Source organism: Haemaphysalis longicornis, unplaced genomic scaffold, assembly GCF_048455015.1.
Source record: "Haemaphysalis longicornis isolate Haplotype H1 unplaced genomic scaffold, Haemaphysalis longicornis Haplotype H1 scaffold_1, whole genome shotgun sequence".
Classification (NCBI taxonomy): Eukaryota; Metazoa; Arthropoda; class Arachnida; order Ixodida; family Ixodidae; genus Haemaphysalis; species Haemaphysalis longicornis.
The window spans coordinates 97815027-97836405 of NW_027526203.1; the positions used below are offsets into that span (position 1 = coordinate 97815027).

Below are 21379 nucleotides of genomic sequence, written 5' to 3' on the forward strand. Positions count from 1 at the left end.
ATTGATGTAATGGCAGGCTGCCTGAATAACGGAAAATGTCACAGCCCTTATATATTTAGCACCTATGTATAGCGTGTGGGAGAAGATTAAGTTAAAATGTGGCCTATAGAAGCGCATGGAACGGTTCGCCACTTTTCAGTGGAGAGATTTAGCCTGTCAGTTGAGCGGCGCTATGGCGCGTGCGCCGGGGGCCGAAAACGGTTGTGCACAGGTACGTAGATTGTGTACAGGGCGACGTACCAGCGTCGGCTTTCTGATATGCCATAACCGCGCAATAAAGACCACTCACATAACCTCGTAACACGGACAAGACACGCTCAAGTGGAAAACACGCGCAACGCCGGAACCAAACGGGCTAATCAGAAAGCCGCCGCAGGTTAAAAATAACAGCCCAGAAAAGCGAACCAGCAACGCCACAGGGCTTTTCGAAAGTCCGCCGCGGCGCTGTTGCGCATTGTAGACAGGCCGAAAAACGCTCCGCACGGCGCGCTTCGAGACAACAACCGGCGACCGTACCGCGGCGCAGGTCGACCCAGGGAATACGTGAAAGTGGTGCGCGCCCTTAGGGGGCCGTCCACGTGACGAGGAAACCCCCGAGGATTCCCCTTGAAACAGCCTCGCGGCTTCTGCTGACAACGGGCTGCCCTTGCCTCTGCGGCCGCCGTCGTGGTCGCCCGCCTTGCCGCTGCTGCTGTCGTCGGCGTCTCGTCGACCGGAGAGAAAGAGAGCGGGAAAGCGCCAAATCCAGGAAATCAAAGACACAAAGCGCGGAGAAAGCGCGCGCTCCTGCTGGAGGCTAGGGGGGAGGGAAAGCGCCTCCTCGATACAAACCGGCCTCCGTGTGTAGGCCCACCACACGACGCGGGCCGACCGGCGTTCCCAGCGAGCGAAGTGCTGGCAATGGTACTCGGGACGTGAATAGAAGCCTCCTGCGGGCTACCACAGCTACAACGTACGCTGCTGCTTATTCTTCAACTATCGCGGAAAGAACAAGTTCCACTCCGCGTCGACAACCAAATCCCGCTACGTCACTGCTGTTTACTCACCCGTCGGATTCGGCGGCACGTCTGGCCGATCCGAGGATGTAAAACAAGCCAGGCCAGGGAGACGGCAGTACGCGCCTTGACTGGAAGTGTGGTCGCCGATGTGCGTTCATGTGTGCGCGATCGCGCGAACACTGCTGGTGGTCTCTCACTCCCAGTCTGTCGCGGGAGGTACGACAGGCTCGTGCGCAAACGTCGTGTTTCCCTGGACAGAGACGACGCTAGCGCACTGTGCGCGCACACCTGAGCCAGTTCTTGTGCGAAGAAGTGCCTGGTACCTGACTTCAGCCCCAACGGTTCCCGTGGGACGATTTTTCCGGCATCGACGACGATTTATTGCCGTGGACGACGAATATTTCAAAGAATAGCGTTATTCGCGACAGCCGCGCGAAGACGTCATGATATTCAACCAGATATGCCGCGCCGTGCTTCTGGCTGCAGTTTCGCTGGCGTTGATCGTCGCACTCCTTTGTCGCTGCGCGTGGGCCATCGATATTCGGCCTGTGCTGGCGGAAGATGCATCCCTTATGACCAACCGCAGCTTTGCCCAGGGGTTTTTACTGGCGGCCGGGGGTGGCGGTGGCGGCAGCAGCAGTCCCGGCAACCTCTCTCAGGACGAAGCCAGCGTGCTGGAGCTGTGGCAGACTTACGACAAAGGCCTGCGTGGGCAGGTGGATAACTTGCTTCGCCAGGCCCTGCCTTACCTCTTGGAGATCGGCGACGTGGGCATCGACATCCGCTGCGCCCAGTCCCTGCTGAAGATCGTATTCGGGCTGCGCAAGCTCGAAAAGTGGGCCTTCCAACGTGAGTTGCCACTCCAGTTACATTCACCTCTGTACCGCACGTCGTTAGTAATCTGTCTTCTAACCCCTGCAAGTGGCCTGCACGGGCATGTTATGTGGACGATGCGTGTGTTTGCGTAATTTTTTAGTATCCTTCACTTTCGAGATAACTGTTTCGGGCGTCATTGCATGGCACGTGGATGCCATGCCCGCCAACCACAGTCTTTCGTTTGAGCACCGACATTCCGCAGTGCCTCAAAAATAAATTAGAGCTGGCTACTGCAAACCACGCTGCTAATCTATGAACACCGATTGTGGGGTGACGTAGAGGTGGTTGTATTACATCCCGGGATCTTGTACCGCAACATATGAAGTGGTTTTGTTACAGGTGAATTATTGGAGGGTATTGGCCATATACGGGGTTCAACCAAGGCTATTAGAATTGCCTGGTACCTTGTTATAGTAAAATTATATCGACCTAAAAGGTAGAGACAATAAATATGAGCAAATAAACTTGCGATGGAGGCGTGCTCTCACTTTGTCCTTAAATTCGGTATAACTAAGGCTATCACTGCAATGCTTTCATATGTGCTGTGAAGTTGAGTATACGGTCCGCCAGACACAATTAAGCCTTGAGCAGGTGTGCGATGGGTCGTGGAACGCAGCTTGTACTACCATTGCTGTTAATTTGGCCCGGCTTCTCCGCTACCATGGTCACGTTTGATTTTATTGCAGTTTAGTTAACCACTACCGCAACTCACTTTGGGCCGCATAAAAGAAATTGCAAACCTTGACGGAAAGCGTATCCGCAGCCACTGCAACGGTGGAAACAAAACAGGTTGATATTGAAGTATAATTGTCATGTATGAATATCTGCGAGCTCTTAGGTGAAGTATTCCTTAAAACATCGCTAAATTTGATGAACTACAGGAGTTCATACATAACGCCGCCACCCACAGGACCTTAAAGATCCCAAGTACTCGCGTATTGCTTTCGTTGGAGGTTGTAACTTGCACAAAACGGAAAGTTGTGTTTGCCGCGTCAAGCCCTTGCGTCGCTTACTCCACTGTTGTAGAAGAAAGAACGGGAAAACAGCGGTTCAACTTCGCCAGGAGGCCGAGTTAGAAAACCATGATGAGCACAAGTCGGCGCGTTCGGTTTAAAGGGCTCAGTTGCCAGGGCATTGTGCTGCGAGCCGGAGGACAATCGCTCAATCCGATTGGCCGTGGCTGTTCTTCTAAACAAGGTTAAAAACTAAAACGTCTTAGGACTCGACGTTGTGTTGTAAATTTTAAAATTTTATTCGCTTTGGGTACCGGTGGTAATTTGTGTTTGGTTCAAGAAGTCGACAAAAGTTCTGTCTAACCAAACCATTTTTATTAAAAAAATTCACAACTCAGTAATAAGAAAGCTGGAACGAATTTTTCTTCATGTATTATTACCCAAACATCGCAAAGTAACCTATAGAAAAAGGCGTGATCCTTGATCAAACTCAGAATTCAATATTTTTACCTGCTACGGTGAGAAGCCGAGAGTCGCTACCGGTGCCCAGTGGGTCCCCGTACAGCAATTCTCGGGTCTGACCCCTTCTCACTTTAGCGAAAGGAAATTTACGATTGAGTTTGTGCCAGGACGGGGAGCTGTTGTTCTCCAACCTGATGACGAACCTGTGCGTTTCTGTGAAGTTCAGGGCCAATTCTAGCCGCTAGTTTCGGGCCCAGTTAGAGGGAAGCTGCTGCAGCTACCCGCCAGAGGACCTCACATTTGTGCGAGTTGGTGTTTGCTGACCATTCTGAACGAGTTTCTGTTTGCTGAAGACATACACGAGGAAAGAAATGGACATGGTATCGCCGTCCTATCCATTTCCTTGCTCGTGTATCTGTCTTCGACCCTGGCCCTGAACATCTTAAAGGGGCCGTGAAGACCAAATACATGTTTGATTGACTAAAAATACTGCGTTGTTTGGATAAAAATGATAAAACTTTTTATCGCGAACTTCGAACAAATAGTAGAGATGTTAAAAAACTTGTGAAGCAGTGGCGACTCCCCAGCCATTTTCGGAGGAGGTATGTATGACGTCACAGAACCATCTGTGTGCTATTAGCGGCCGCAGACCAAAGCCACAGCCAAGATACATTACTAGGTGATAGCAGTGGGATGTTTATACTCCTGTTTGATCGCGCCACTTGAATTCTAACGAGCAGTTAACACACTGATAACTGTCTTTAACAGGATGGAAAGTTGGGCGAGTTGGTGTTGATTCATCTTGAAAAGAGGCGCGGAAAAGACGGCCAAGAAAAGAAATACACAAGACGGTGCGTCGTCCTGTGTATTTCTTTTCTTGGTCAAAGTCTTTTCCGCGCCCTTTTTTCAAGATGATGAGTATATTTTTATGTTTCCGTCTATTGCGTCATGGCTGCCGTCATTGTGTCCGTGTTGACGTCGTGTAGCGCAAAATTTGGCGGCTGTTCAATATTTCTGGCCTTTTTTTCGGCAGGAAAACGTCTTTTGTGGCTAGAATAGAGTGAAGTTAGATACAAAAATCTAGTTTTTTTTTCGAATTGATTGAGGTTGTTTTTTGTATTCATGGGCCATTTGTATTCATGGCTCCTATGCTAATGTTCCAGCAACAAGCGCTATGATTGCAGCACACTGGGATTCAGGTTTCATAGCAGCGCGCGCAAGGCGCTGTGGATAGTTTTAGCAAAGCTGCACTACTTGAACCGTAGGTTGATAAGGCACCGCGCGTTGAAGTCACTCACTTGATCGGAAGTGAAGAAAATAAAAAGACTAGTTCAGCATTTGCACTTGTTGCCTGCAGTAATAATCGTCGCAGTGACCTCCCCCTGCGTTTTGTTGTGCACCTCGCGGTTCCGGTTGCACACCTTTCGAAAACTCATTGTAACCGAAAGATAGGATTAGGATGGGAAGAGTATGGGGGAAAGAGTAACCGGATCCCCAGGATAAGGACAGGAAGAGGATGGGGGAAAGAGTCACCTGATCACCAGGATTAGGACAGGAAGAGGATTGAGTAATCGGATCACCAGGATTAGGACATGAAGAGGATGGGGTAATGAGTAACAGGATCACCAGGATTCGGATAGGAAGAGGATGGGGGAATGAGTAACTAGGATCACCAGGATTAGGACAGGAAGAGGACGGGGGAAATAGTAACCGGATCCCTTCAACGATCATTCCCTCCTTCTTCGATAAACCAGAACCCAAATAACATGTCATACCGAGGTGTAAGCAACTTCACTCTGAAAACTTCGATTGCCCATGTTTGGCAACAATGCGTCTGATGAAGGGATCGCAGAGGTGGACAGAGCATTTCGGCGGCTAACAAGACCTTGCCAACGACTTGATTTTGAAATGCATTGCGTGCAATGACATGACGCGGTGTAAAATATCATGCAGGAATTGCGTGATTGAGTATTCATAGAAATATTCGCCCGTTCTCCAGAGCCGCGCCTTTTCCAGTGACGCATTGAAAACTAAAGTTTGGTGGTGGATGCAGGCGATAATGTGAACATTAGGGAAAACATGTGTACGTTTCGATGGGGTACCAAAGGGAAAAGAAGGCCATGAAAAGGCGCACTATGCTATTGTGCGACCTTTTACGTTCGTATAAAGGTATATACATGTATATTCATCTGGTAAAACCGGTGCATGTTCGTATACACGTCGGAGGTTCGGATATACGTCGGGTGTATCCATACGGCCGCGAATATTGCACGTATAAAGACTGTGCTCTGAAGTGTACGTTTACTACAGTTTACAAAACATGACAAGCGCCGGGTGGAAGAGAAAAATAACAGATCCATAACAAACCGCCTGAATACCCTGCGGAAAAATATGAAATGTTCTGTAGACGTATTTTACACAATGTAATTTCAATGTTACAACAGACTGAAATTGAACGTGTGTCCGTCGGCAAAATGCAACATCTGCATCGGAGCGACATTCATCAGCAGCCTATCTACGCCCCCTGCAGGGCAAAGGCCTCTCTCGTTAATCTCCAATTACCCGGGTCCTGTGCTAACTGCGACCAAATAATCCCCGCAAACTTCTTGATCTCATCTGCCCATCTAACTTTCTGGCGCCCCGTGCACCGCTTGCCTTCTCTAGAAATCCACTCTGTTACCCTTAATGACAAACGGTTATCTTGCCTTCGCATTACATGCCCCGCCCACGTCCATTTGTTCTTCTTTTTTTCTACTAATATGTCCTTAACACGCGTTTGTTCCCTGACCCACTCCGCTGTCTTCTTGTCCCTTATTGTTACACCTATCATCTTCCGTTCCATTGCCCGCTGAATCGTTCTCAATTTAAGTTGAACCCTCTTAGTGAGCCCCCAGGTTTCTGCCCCGTAGGTGAGCACCGGTAAGATGCAGCTGTCATACACTTTCTTCTTCAGGGAAAATGGTAGGCTGCCATCCATTACCTGAGAATGTCTGCCGTATGCACTCCACCCCATTCTTATCCGTCTAATTATCTCTGCCTCATGTTTTGGATCCGGGGTCACAACTTGGCCTAAGTAGATATGTTCGCTTACCACTTCCACTGCCTCGCCACCTATGTCAAACAGCTTACTGTCCCAACGTTATTGATCATTACTTTGGTTTTCTGCATATGATTTTCCAGGCCCAGGGTTCTACTCCGTTTGTCCAGTGCGGAAAGCATGCTTTGCAATTCGTACCCCGAGTTACCTAGCAAGGCGACGTCATCAGCAAATCTGAGGTTACTCAGGTATTCTCCATTAACCCGTACCCCCACCTGTTCCCAAATCCAATGTTCTGAATACTTCTTGTAAACATGCTGTGAATAACAATGGGGAGATTGTGTCTCCTTGTCTGACGCTCTTCCTTATAGGTATTTTACTGCTCTCCTTATGGAGGATGATGGTAGCTGTAGACCCGTTGTAGATATCCTCTAGTATTCTTACATAATACTCATCTACACCCTGGTTCCGTTGTGCCTGAATGACTGCTGAGGTTTCCACCGAGTCAAATGCTTTCTGATAATCTATGAAGGCTATGAAGGTTCGGTATACTCAGCGCACTTCTCTATCACTTGGTTGATCGTGTGAATATGGTCCATTGTTGAATAGCCTTTACGGAAAAAAAATCGCGCCAATCCACCCCGTGAATGTGGTTGGAAAGCAAAGCTGTAAACGGCACCCATAACGATTACCCATGCGACGTCACTTAAATTCACTCACATCGCTCTACTTATAGCAAAACCAGACAGTAGTCAAATGCACTTAACCACACCATTTATTACTTCAAAGAAATATTCTTGTTAAGGTTAAATCAATGCTTGAAGCATGAACGGTGTTTGGTTGAGTTGTACTGGTGTAGCGCCAGAGTGGAAACTTTTTTTTTATAAAATTAAAGTAAGCTACAACCCGGTGTTAGACGATCTGTCTTCTCCGTCTCTGCGCCGCGGACGGAGGCGACGAGATTTGCGGAAGAGAAGCAGGAGGAGGAAGAAGAAATACTTCTGTTATTTCTGAGCGGAACAGAGCGCAGCCCTGGGGAGTGATTCCTCCTTCTGTGGGGCCCATATACAGTCCGCGCAGCCTGTGTTCTGTCCACCCGCTGAAGCTGGGTAGGTAGACAGGGCCTGGACAGCAGCATCTCCCATTGCTCTTGTTGGGTAGTTGATGGAAAGAGAGGAGGGCGGCCAGGGCTAAAGTCGCACACGCCGATTACGGGGCGGAGTGTTCCTACTTCTGAGCAAAATTTACATTCAGCGTCCTAGCGATTCGGATACATTAAGTGAACACGCGTAGGCTGTGGGAAGGAGCCCGGATTGTATGAGCCGTGGGGTAGTTCGTTGTTCTCTCGAAAGGTCAGGGTAAGGCGAAGGTACGGTCTGTCTCAGAAGGTGATAATGCTGGGTTATCTCCCTGAACGTGACATGCGGGTGACTGTCCTCGTGCAGCTCCATAGAACGGGAGGTAAAAGCGCAGGCTTGTTGGGTGGGCGTATTTGTTGCCCTCCATTGAAGCGTGAGGGGGTGTCCAGATGAGCTGAATGGAACCGTTTGGGGAGTGTTTTTTTAGCACGCGCAGTGCAGGTCAGCACACCCAACCCTAGTGGTAATTCCAGTAGGCTTTCTCGGAATCGTTGACTATCCTCCGAACCCCTGGTTGAGCGAGAGCCAAGGTGATGGCTGCCTTTTCTGCTGCCGTCATTTCTTGGGTCCTAAGCGAGGTACACGCAAGGAGGTTGATTCTGGAAGAAGCCACGATGATGGCGTATTGGTGCCCCCGATGTTTCGAGGCATCTGTGTAGATAACTGCATGATCCCCACCGAGGGTGGTGTTTAGCACTTGAGCCCGTGCTTTTCGGTGACCCTCGTCATGTGAGGGGTTCATATTTGTAAGCAAAGGGAGCATCTTTTGTTTCAGTCGCCAAAAGTCTGGGAGTACGTCAAGCTGAGTGACATTTTGGGCTGCCCAGCCAATCTGGTGAAGCATGCGGTTACCCATCGCTGTTCTGAGTCGGACCTTCTGGTTAGAAAGATGGCCTTCTATCAGCTCTTCCACCGTGTTGTGGAGCCCCGCGCTAAGCAGCCTCTGTGTGGACGCACTAATGATAAGACCAATGGCCTGCTCGACCGCCTTTCTAATCATTATATAAAGCATATCTATGTCTTCCTTGTCGAGAAGAAGATAGGGGTTTGTCGTAAGTAACTCTCGAGAGGACAAAAGCTTCACTTAATCGAAAGCTACCGGATTCTTTTAGGCCTCGCTTCTTGGTGGCAACTCGCCTGATCATGTGTATGATTAGATTAATGCTGTTTTTGAGGCGCTGCCAGGAGACGTCACTCTTGGTGTTGGCCTGGAAATGTAGGCCCAGGATCTTGATGCTGGGGTTTGGAGTGAACGCCTGGCCATCAAGGAGTATTTCAATGTATTCCTTGGTTTGGCGTGAGGGCGGACGACAAGGAGCTGTGATTGTTTACGTGAACACTGGAGGCCACAGGCTTGATAGCACATTGGCGGACTAGAAGTGAGATGCCATGCATTGGTGTGAGCTTCCTTTAATTTTTGTAACTCTTAGCACATGAGCAAGGTGCGCACAGGGCCGCTAGACGGGCGTGAGTGGTCGCGTGACGCTTTCACGTGGCATTCAGCGAGAACAATGGGGGTAAACCCGTAGATGTGCTTGGTGAGTACACCACCTGTCTTCCCTGTCTTTGCGTGGGCTCGTAGCTAAATCGGTAAGACAACGGGCTTACGCTTTGTTAGTCTATTAGTTCCAGGTTCGATTCCCAGCGGTGCCAGTAAATTCTTTTATTTGTTCGCTGGAGTTTTCTGGTGACACCAACGGTCGCGAAAGAACCCTTCGGGGGTAGAGGTAAAAAGCTTTGCTTTAAAAGCGAGTATTGGGTTGGGTGAGTTTGTATATAACGATGTACCGAAGCGCAGGACAGACGAGGACAGGAACACAGAAAATGAAACACAGAGCTTAGATACATCGCTTTACGGAACCCTGCTTGTTCTTTCCGTTGGCTGAAATCTAAGGTTGCAGAAATTCTGTTACCGATTACCTTGGGAACTACCTTGTAGACGACTGACAGTCAGCTGATCGGCCTGTAATTTTTCAAGTCCTTCATGTCAGTTTTCTTCTGAATTAGGATGATGTTCGCGTTCTTCCAAGATTCCGGTACCATTGCGGTCATTAGGCATTGCGTATACAGGTTTGCCAGTTTTTCAACTACAATTTTTCCGCCATCCTTCAAGAGGTCTGTTGTTATCTGATCCTCACCAGGTACTCTGACCCCTTTCATTTCTTGGAAAGCCTTCCATACTGCTTCGGTCGTTAGTGGTGGGATGTCTATCTCCTCTGAACTACTTTGTCGTTCGGCATTATCCTGGAGGTCCCGACTACTGTACAGATCACCATAGAACTCCTCGGCTAGTGTGACTATTTTATCCCTATTCGTGATGACATTGCCTTGCTTGTCTTTAAGTGCATGCATCTGATTTTTCCCCACGCCAAGACGCCTCTTCACTGCTTTCAGGCTGCCTCCGTTCTTTACAGCGTATTCAATCCTCTCCATATTTTACTTCCGTATCTCAGCTGTCTTACGAAAGCTCCGCTAGTTCTATTCTGTCAGCTGGGGTGGAGATTGCCATGGTTTTCGGTTTCCTAAGTAGAAATTTCGTCTCCTGGGAAAGTTTACCACTATCCTGTCTAGCCATCGTGCTCCCGACTTCTACTGCACACTCCGTGATAATGCGTGTAAGGTTGTCGCTGGCTTCCGGTGTCGTAAACTCTGCTTCCTCGGTAAGAGCTGAATATCGATTCTGCAGCGCGATCCTGAATTCTTCTATTTTACGTCTTACTGTTAGCTCATTAATCGGCTTCTTCGAGAAGCCGATTCGAGTCTAGGCTAGTTCGAGATCTTACCATACGGTGGTCACGACACCTTACCCTTCCTAGAGCTTCCACATCCTGCACGACGCCAGGGTTATCGTATTTAAGTGTATTTCATTTAAGTGTATTTAAGTGTATTTCATTTTCATTAAGTGTATTTCATTTTTATGCTCCGCATACGGGCCCCTCCATTCGGGCCCGGAGCGACATGAGATGGCGCTACTCTAAGTCGAGTAACTCCAGCTACGCTGCGGCCGAAGGTCGCAAAGATTTCGCTTCACTATTTTAAGTATACCCACAAAGGAAGCAGCAGATGGAATTCGTGACATCTTACACAGAAAACATCAGTTGCGCAACGCGTTCAAGTTGACCAAATGGGGTAGCCTGGCACACTGAGGCCGCAAGCACCACTGAACGGGAGCCGGCCCAGCGTGACAAAGCTGAAATTGATCGATCCTTGGAGCGTGAATGTGTGCCATTGCTCGAATACAAATATAACGTCTAGATTTAGTGAAACCATGTGGCCGTAGTGTAGTAGGAGTAATAAACGTTTATTTGAGACGCTCAAGCGGGAGTGCTTCAGTAATACAGGAATCCATGAGAGCGTGTCATGTATCCCTAGAAAGTGCTACAGTATTCGTAGATATGACTAGGGGCCCTCATTGGGCATTTTGTGGAATACGTTACAAATATTGTTTTCACAAATAAGTTGACATAACTTTAGCAGGTAAATATCGCAACATAAAGTGGTATTGTTCGAGAAACGAAAAATTACCCACAGCGATTACCCTACACAGAGATACAAAGTCACTGATTGTAAGCAAGCACCACTGATCAGTCGTAAATTGGCACCTAAAATGTCTCTCCTTACCGGATAAGGCAAATAATTTGTTCTTAAAAAAGGCTCGAAAGCTTCTGGAGCTTTTGGGATGTATTTTCAACGTGTCGTTACTTTTTCTTGGCAGCAATGGCGCATTCTTATCGCCACGTACAAAATATGCGACATTGTTGTCTTATTCGAGCCAGTTTCAGGGCAACGAAAGACTGAAACTTTCGGCAATGTTATTTCCACTTCCTTCGTAGACATTTCTCTAAGTGACGTTCTCTTGAAATTGTCCATGCGCAGCCTGCAGTAAATAACAAATGATGAGATGACGTGAGGCATACTCCCTATAGATACGATAGCACGCCTCATCTGGCGGTGCGCTTGAGTCACTAACGGTGGTCACATGCTGCGACATATTAGCAGCGAGCCCTGTTACTGGCGCGTTGACATTACGTGAACGGCAGGATTCCCTCCGAATGCACAGCAAAGTCGCTGCGTCCGCAGGCTTGGACAGGATCCCTTGCCGCTGCCCTAGCTCTGTTGCACCCATGCAACCATGGCTACTAAACGGTTCTACATGGGCATTGCTTATTGACGGGTGTGCATCACTGTTTTACAGCAATGCTGTATTTGTCTACTCCCCATCTTTCCGCGGTGGTGTGAACGCTTTCTTGCCACCACAATTTACCGCCCCTCTCCACCTCAGATACAACTTTCACAAGTTCAGCAATCAGCTGGTAACGATGCTAGCGCCGTTATCAGCAGTTGCTTGCTTAACTCGCTATGGGACGAACGCGGCTCCTTCGATCGGAGGAAAGAGAGCAGGAATTGGAGCGTCGGCGTGCCCATTAGCGCGAATGGGCGCAAAAATAGCTTAAAGCCGCCGCCGCACAATGTGAAGCCACCGCCGTTGTCGCATCAAGTTCCACCATATGAAGTTGATGTGAACCCCTCCTGGACGAAGAGCAACTTGTCCGTTTCGAACGCCGACGTGAGCCAATGACGATAATATATAAATTCATTATAGACAGACCCCACGGTAGCAAAACAAATCCTTCCTACAGCTTCTTTTGTGTTCACTTCTTCAAGGGCCCCTGAAGTGACGTTTTGGCCGTTGCGGTTCGCGTTCAGCTTGAAGGGCTCCCGGAGCGACAGTTTCCCCAGTGTCTTGTAGAAGCCCGTGCACATCACCCGGTGCGCCTTACGCGTGTATATATATATATATATATATATATTTTAATAGGGCCGAATGACGTGTGCTTGTCACGTTTCTTTGATTCATTGATAAATAAGCGAAAATATAAGTCGAGAAAAAAATCCGCCGTTTTTCCGGGAGCGGGACTCGAACCCACATCTACCATAAGGGGAGGTTATAAGGTTATAAGGGGAGGTTATAAGGGGAGGTTACCATAAGGGGACCTACCATAAGGGGAGGTTATGGTAGGTCATTGAAACAGATAAAGAATTTGGAAAGAAAGAAAGAAAGCGGAGAAACAATGCCCGCCAGGTGGGATCCGAACCCACGACCTCCAGAATACCGGTCTGGTGCGGTCTGGTTTACAATTCTGGTTTACGTGTACAATTCTACGATTTGTACACGTGTATCCTTTGTATTATTTCGTTTGTCAGTTTGTTTAAAGAATGCTGTGTGCGAATTTATACTGCCATTGATGACTAGCTACGAAGGGTTTTTTTTTCCTAGATCATTGGACATTTGTTCTCGTACGTGCACCACATCTTTCTTTTACTTTTTTCATAATGTGCAAACCCTTGTTACTTGCAAAAATATCAAATGTAAGCTGACAATTTGTTGTATCTATCCACTTCATGTCATGAGCCGGGGGCTCGTTCAACTGCTTTTTTCTGTGTGCTGTTTTCTTTGTTTATTTCCTGCCTTGTGTGTCATTTCTCAAAATCCTCGCACAGCCTGCGCTCTTCTTGGGTGGCTCACGCACAGCTCTGTCCGTGTCGGCGCCCTTCAAGGAGTCGTCATTGTCCGCCTTGTGCCCCGGACGCGGGCCGCGGATAAGCCATTTGTGGCTATTATCTGGTCTCCTCCCGAAGCGGCGGCACTTTCCTTTGAGGACGCGGCCCCCTCGCTAATCCTCCCGCCTGCATTCTTGAAATTCAACGTCGTCTTCTGCCATTTTGCGTTCCCCAGTGTCTGGATGACCAATTGTCGATTCTACGCTTCCGCCTTGTGCGGCAGGTTGTTTCCGCTCCTTTGGAGTAAGATGCCCAGTACCCCTTCCTTATTTGTTTACTTTTCTTAATATTTGTGTGCGTGGGTGGGCGGTGGCTGAGGGAAACACGCTTCCTAAGTGCCTCGCTTTTGCTTTTCGCCGCGTTGTATATTGAGATGTATTACCTGCGCGCCCAGTCGTGCAGTACGTTTCTTTCAACTTGTTTCTTGCTGTATTTCCTTCTTGTACACTTTTGAAATAATGTGCCCACGTGCTCACAGCGCTCCTTGCGAGCCTACATATACCCTGTATTCGACCTATGTTCTTCACTTGAAAAAGGCTGGTTTCCAGCCGAAACGTCGTATTAAATATTGTTATGTTTTTCGTGGTGACTCTAATTTAATATATATATATATATATATATATATATATATATATTATTAGAATCACCACGAAAAAGATACCAATATGTAATCCGACCTTCTTTTCAACCCCTGGGGCGTGAATCAAATGTCTACAGCCTGTCATGACTGGGTAACTGGCGGGAAGCCCTCTTATGCTACCTAGGCATCAAGGATGCCAGAATTGAGAACCGGTCCCCTTCTCCCCGAGTAGTCAGAGTGGCGCTGACTACCACCCTCGAGCGTCAGATACACTTCTAGTAAATATAAATAGCCCAGAAAGTGAAGGAGAACACAGTCGCCCAGATAGCCGAATTGGTAAGGCATTCGAGATCTAATCGAAAGGCGTGGGTTCGGTCCCCACTCTGGGCGCGTGTTTTCCTTTCTTTCTTTCTTCCTTATATTTAAAAAAAAATCTTAACTTCATTAACCGTAGCAAAAAAGAGAGCCTAACCACACCCCTATGCCTCCTTTGGCGTTGGAGACTGCCGACCTATGTTTCTGTATTTCCTCAACGAGCCCCTCATTTCCTTACTATATATATATATATATATATATATATATATATATATATATATATATATATATATATATATATATATATATATATATTGTAATGAACAATTGGAGCAGGGAACGGTATGTGCAGAACCATGGCCAATCTACGCGTGGGTATGTGCTGCGGACCTGCAACAGTCATCATCAGTGCCTGTCGGTGGGTCTTGAAAGGTTATCTCTGGTTTGGCCGTTGTTTGAAGAGACTGCTCTTCCCCGCCTCTCGCTTGGACAACTGATCAAATTAAACACCATTGTAGGATGTGTGTGTGTGTCTGTGTGCGTGCGTGCGTGCGTGCGTGCGTGTTGAACCGAAAAACTGCCGGTTCGGTTCAGTTCCGGTTCGACACAGTCATGTACCGAACCGCTTCGCGAACCGGTTCCATGAGTTAAATTATCACTGAAAGTAGAAAAAAAACATTTAGTAGTTTAAAAGGACAGTCAAATCAAAATACACACAAAAATTCCAAATAATGCTGTTCCCCAAGGGCAGTGGCGCAATTGCAAAGCAAACTTTTGGCATTACGAGATATTAGAAAAACAGATGAAGTCGCAACGATTTACCACCTACTTTCTCACCCAGACTTTATGCTGTCCTAGCTACTATTCATAAAGCCACCGCCAAGAGATATGACGGTGGGGTATATTTTCTGCCCTTTCCTTTTTTTCAAAATCGCAATCGTCACTATGGAATCGCCCATCACGCTAACCTGAAGCCTTAAATTTAGGCCTGCGTACCGGCGCGTCCAAATACGAGCGCTTAATACCAATGGCGCATACTCTTTATATTTGTAAGAAAACAGACAAATCCTACAACAGGTACATAAATACTACCAATAAATTAGATTATTTGGTCACCCTGAATAATTTGTTAGCTGTCACCTTATCGTATGTGTTAGCCACACTTTTGTTAAAAGTAAGCTTGAGTTAACGCTGTCACTGCATTATTGCTCTTACCACTGCAATTCCTTATGCGATAGCTATACGAGATGTGTGCATTACAATCAGTGTGTCGTCGTACCGCCTGACTCCCGGCCATCGTTCCGTGTGCTACATTGCGGAATCTTGTAACCCCTCCGGAACGAGTAGCAGTAGAAGTAATGTAGCGAGTTAGAAAAAAAGCAGATATGAAAGAGACGAAACTGCAAAGCAAGCAGAAAAGATCATCGCTGGGCGAATGGGGCAGTGTGAGGTACCGGCCGGCCTTTCTGCACATGTCATCTGCTTTATTAGTGTTTCTGCTTCCAAGAAAGGTTGAAGGCTGCGGTTTCTTGCCAAGGGATTAAGTGCCCATCGTAACAGTTTTCCCTGAAATATCTGTTGTTATGTTTATCTCTAAAAAAAGGAACTTTTTCACTGTACTGTCCTCAAAAACTGACCACGGAACTCACTTCCTTCGCATTGATGACACGTTTGGTTGTGGAAGGCACGGCAAAGGAAAGTATAGAGCAATGTCCACGTTTGGTGCTTTTTTTAATTATTCAGTTTTACTTACTTTTTGCGTAATGTTTTAAAACAACGTGATTCGCATTTTCTTTTTTGTTGTTTTCCGTGTAGACACATTAAAAAAAAAACTGGCGCATTTGATGCCCCGTGCTATATCTCTGCTCCGAGGCGCAGCTTATGTTGCAGGACGGCAGTGTTATTTTAACCAGTTGGTGATATTAAACATGGATCAAAATGTCAATACACGGACGTTCTCGATTTCCATCCACTTCAGAAAAACGGTCGTGGGGAAGGGAGATCGACGCCACTTGTAGTCTCCAGCAAACAGCTTCGCCACTGAGCAGCTCCTGCGGTCACACGTGTCAAGTATTAACAATTTGCAGGTGTCGGACCTTTTAAACAAATTATGAAATGAAAATGTTTGCACAGATTCGCTGTTGCGCAATGGAGCACTCGTGCAGCCTGATTGCTCCAATAAAGTCGCAGCTAGGAAAGGACAAATTCGTTTTATATTCCCTGCAAGCTGCCGAGAATGACATTTGGTTTGGGCAGCTTGCACTACGGTTGCGCTTCCAGCAGCAACAGACCATTGCTACATTGGTGCTCATTCATTTCCCCTGTTGTTACATAGAGCGTGATAATGTTCAATTGTCTGGAGCCAAAGGGGCGCGAGCGGTTACGAAGTTGATGGTACGTGAAAGAAAAAAGGCCTGAATTTCATTGGCTGTGCAATATCAACTGTAGAAAATAAAGGTGGAATGGGTGGGTGAGACAAGCGAAAGCGGGGGGCGTGGCACGATCAGAAGAAGAAGATAGGCCGCGCTCGCGTGCTGGAGCTTGCGTGTTCCGTGACCACCACGAGAACCGGACGTCTGTGTCCTGCTTTCCTTGCTTGGCTTGATCCGCCACATCGACAACGGAGGGTCGAACCGGTTTGGCATGAACCGGTAACCGCTATTTCTTTTTCGGTTCAATTCCGTTTCGACACCTGATATATATATATATATATATATATATATATATATATATATATATATATATATATATATATATATATATATATATATATATATATATATAGTCTGGAAAGATAAAAACTCACACAGAGCGCGAAAAAATACGGTTAGTAGAGACAGAGACACACGAGAAAGACGTAGAAAGTAGGCCCATATCTGTCATACCAGTCCAAATGTATAGAAAAATTAATCTTTTCGCGTATGTCTAATTATCTTGAAGCAAGAAGTATCATTACGAATGCCCAATCCGGTTTTCGCAAAGGAAGGTCCACTGAAGCAGCCTTGCTAACAATTAAGGAGCACATATTGTCAATAATAGAAAACAATAAGGTAACTTTAGCATGCTTTATTGATTTCAGTAAAGCCTTCGACTGTCTAAACCATAATATTTTAGCCGAAAAGTGATCGCAATCAGGAATTCGTGGGAAGCCCCTAACACTTATGAAATCGTATCTAGAAAACAGTGTAGTCAGTGTATATTTATGGTGAACAGTCTATTTTTCTACCAATTTTAAATGGTGTTCATCAAGGCAGCGTGCTAGGTCCCCTGCTTTTTAATTTATATATAAATGATATTAAGCACATTGACTTAAATGCAACATTTGTAATATATGCCGATGACAGTACTATACTTCTTTCTGGTCCTGATGAGAATAGTCTAATGCTCAAATGTAACGCGGTTTTGTATAAATTATTTCATTGGTCAAGTTCGAAAAGAATTAAGGTTAATCCGACGAAAACAAAAGCAGTTTAATGGCGAGCTAAAAACAGAAGAGTTGAACTGAAATTTACACTTGAATATGCCAATCATTATTTAGAATTAGTAAATGATCACAAGATCCTCGGTGTAACCTTCCAATCTCAGCTTTGTTGGAATAAACATGTAGATACCACCTGTAAAAAACTATCTTCTGTAGCCGGCGCGATAGCGCGCACGCGACGATTCTTCCCAGAAAAAGTTAAACTGAACATCTACACTGCTTTATTTGCCTCATATATAAGTTACTCCAGCTTAGTATGGACTACTACAAATAAACAAAACATCAATAAACTACTCATCTTACAAAAGAAAGCCGTTCGCCATATTACAAACCTTGATTATTCGTGTTCCACTCGTGCTTTCTTTCCACGTTACAACATAATCGAGGCAAGTTACATGTACGACTTCCGAATTCTCCGCTCCTTCTACTTTTCTTCGCTACCGATAAAAAACTTTCTCGTACATTTGGCATCACTCCAGGCCCAAACTCACCCTATAAATACCCGTAACACAGACACCTGGCACCAGCAAAAATTCCGCAATAACTACAAGTTGCAATCACTAGAGCACAACTTGCCATTAATTCTAAATAGATACGATTTTGCCGCTAATTTTTCTTTAGGACAGCTAAAAGTCTTTTTTGCCACCAAAGAGTAAACTGGAAACAGCTATGTATTGATTGATAAACATCACTCCCTGCAGTGCAAATGGTTTTGCTGATAGCCCATTTCTTTAGTTATTTCTCTTGTTTATACATCCGCTCCCATTCCCATTTTCTTTACGCGTTTTTATATATTTTATACAATTTTATACATTTTAATGTTTTATACTTCAGAGCGTTATGACGTTGCATATTTGCATTTTGTTTGAATTTGTGAAATTGCATTTTTTCAAAATTACGTACTGAAACTGTTGCCTGCTGTGTATTTCATGGTGTGAAAATCAGTGTGTATCCATATGTTTCATTTTGTTAGAGTTTGTATAAAAGATCCCTGCGTTATACTGACACTGTTGTGTAAGGGTTCATGGGCCCAGTCAAGCGGTTAAGTCTGCTTTTAACCCATGGACCTCTCCAGATGTATGTCTGGGAAATAAACCGGTTGATTGATTGAAATAAGTTTACTGACATTTCAGGAAGAGGACTTCCTTTCTTCAGAGTACTCTGAAGAAAGGAAGTCCTCTTCCTGAAACGTCAGTAAACTTATTTCTATTTTCTACGTCTTTCTCTTGTGTCTCTGTCTCTACTAACCTTATATATATATATATATATATATATATATATATATATATATATATATATATATATATATATATATATATATATATATATATATATATATATATATATTGTTACAGGACTAAGGTGGGCAATGCCTCACAGCGCCTTCAAGCGCTGTGAGGCATTCCCCCCACAATTTCCCCCATCCTCGCCTTCACATCGCATCGTCTCGGCATGGGCGAAATCGTCGAGGGAACTTTGGCCGCGTCGGGCAGCCCCAGCCCACTGCGACAAGCATTCGACCACGTCCCCCGCCCCAGACCCCAGCCCGTGAGCAGCCGATCAAGATCAGCCGTTAGGTCAAGATCAAGGTCAGCCGACCACCTCCCGCCTCGCCCGTTTCTGCAAAGCCACGCGAGGGCACTGGTGAGCGCGTGCGATGCCGTCGGGTTCAACTCCGGGCGGTGCAGGTGGGGCCGCCGTGCTGCAGATGGAGACCAAGGTGTCGGCGTCGGTGGGAGCGAACGTCGCTGTGCTGGGTTGCACGGAGGGTACCGTGTGTGGCGGCGTAGTATGCGCGAGCCGTGCGGGTACCTCGTGTGCTGCATGCGGCGGCGAAGCGTGCGCAGACCGTGCCGGTACCTCATCTGCTCCAGGCCGAAAGCAGTCGTCCCCGAAGCCGTAGTGCGCGAGCACGGCAGCGCGAAGGTCATCGTAGGCGGTGGCGCTGGGCGGTGGGAGGACGAGGACGCAGCGGAGCTCGAGCGGAAGCGTCTCCCAAAGGATGGAGTTCTTCAGAGGCTGTACAGTGACGTGGTTGAGCAAGAGGATAGCCTCGAACTTGAAGAACCATCCCCTGAGGTGCCGTGGCTCGAACGCTGGTATCGGCGGGTCCCCCCACGTCACCATGTCGGTGTGCCGCTGGCCGGGTATCAGGCGCGGAACCTCCGGGTCACCACTTGTAGGAAAGGGGAGCCGTGGACTCGGTGAGGCAATGTGGCTCGCCTACATTTATTGGGGTGCGCAAGGCCCAGCCGGAACTGGAGTGGGAGCGGCGATGGCAAGCGACCGCCCAGGCGCTCGGTCGTGTTCCATCCCCTCGCGGCGCGTGGCACTGCTGACGCAGCCCGGCAAGCACCGCCGCTGATGATGCTTGTGGGATGCAGGGGTGATGATGATAGTGGCGCTGTTAGCGGGTGAAGCTGCCGCCACTACACCTTCAAGACACTGCGTCGTCTTTGGCATCGTGACAATATATATATATATATTGTGATGGTATTGGTGGCTAGTGCTCGGGGTAACGTCGCCCAAACGAGACAGGCGCTTGAGGAACTCTATGACGACGTAGACGGAGAGTAACATTTATCTTGACGAGACGAGTTAACGAGAAAAACATACACTTACAAACAATGATATAAGGGCCGCTATGGACAAAAAGTTCGGCTTGGGCCTAAAACTAGCACGGCGAAGTTCAGCTCAAAAACGAGACTGCAAAAAAAATGAACCAAGCGTCTCACGTGTTCTGACGCACTTGATGCTGTAGATGAAACATCATCGATGGCGCGGCTGCTGGTAGATTGCCACGTTGCCCAGTCGAGACCGGCGATTCGAATGCACGGTCGTCGAGAAGCCAGTAGACATGCGGCGCTGCAGCCTGACACGGGAACAGCACGTCACTCAGGCGCTGCCGGCGATTTAATGCGCGGCCGTCGAGTAGCAAGTAGATGTGGCTGGCTCTGTAAACTGGCTGTGTCTCCGGGTCATCCTCGACGACGGCCTCGGAAGAACACGGCACCCGCACCTTGCGAGTAGCCCTAGGAAGACTTCCTCCACTGATTCCACTTACGAATACCCCCATCGTCACCAGCCCCCATCTCCTCTTCCTCGTCTCCGACGGCACTTTTTTCTACCGGCTATTCTGCCGGTTCCCTATTGGCGACACCTAGGTGGAGCATACCCCCACAATGTGATTGCCCACGTTTAACAGTTGAAATTGTTCCTTATCGAAGTCGTTTCCTATGCGCGCACCACCACTGTCCTCTATCTCATCACAATGCTCCCCACTTAAGAAAGTTGTTGGGGACCCAACACACTTTCAAACAAAACAGCCTAAAATGACAAATCACACTCATTCACACAGGGCAAAAATGTCAGGTCATGCAGTTGGAGACGACTGGCATAATCAGTCGGTGTTGAGGCGACGCTTTTGAAGGTTGTAATTCGCAAACTCGATATTTAGCCCCCGTGCGCGTGACGTTTTCCAGTCCTTGGTCCTTTCAAGCCGTGAGAAGCCGATCGGCTCTGCCCTTTCGCTTTCTTTCTGTATTTCCAGCAGGGCTGGCCGTGAAGAACGACACGGCGCGACTTCATCGACAACCAGTCAGGGCTCTTGCTCACGCAGTGTCCTCTGGTATTTTTCTGGGCATCAAGAAATCGGTGTAGCACAGACAAGTTCTTGGAGTCTTGCTGACCCAGTCTCGCCATACGAATGCGTGAGTAGGGATGCCTGGTATGGTGCATTGGGAAGATCGGTTGTCCAGTTGGGAAGCTGATATGTCTTGGCCACTGCTGTGGCTGTAGCAGTGCAGAGCGAATCTTGCGTAGCGTCTTGATACTTGGTTTAAACTGCAGCCGCCTCCGCTTCGACAAGTAAGGTAACGACACCTTCCTCCTCAGAAATCTGTGGCTCCTGTTCGTCTGAAGGCCCTTCCGGTTTGCCGCACCCATAGTCGAAAAAGGCATCTTCTTGAACTTGCGT

General features: G+C 47.3%; 1 protein-coding gene across 3 annotated transcripts in view; it reads left to right on the forward strand.

Annotated features, from left to right (window-relative positions):
• The first annotated feature begins 665 nt into the window (after positions 1-665).
• LOC144178324 (nose resistant to fluoxetine protein 6-like) overlaps positions 666-21379 on the forward strand; it is a 305623-nt gene continuing 284909 nt past the window's right edge. For all 3 annotated transcript variants that reach the window (XM_077706081.1, XM_077706099.1, XM_077706090.1), the window contains exon 1: positions 666-1847. In XM_077706081.1, coding sequence (XP_077562207.1) covers positions 1442-1847 — 406 coding nt within the window. In that variant the 5' untranslated portion in view covers positions 666-1441. The remainder of the gene's footprint in view (positions 1848-21379) is intronic.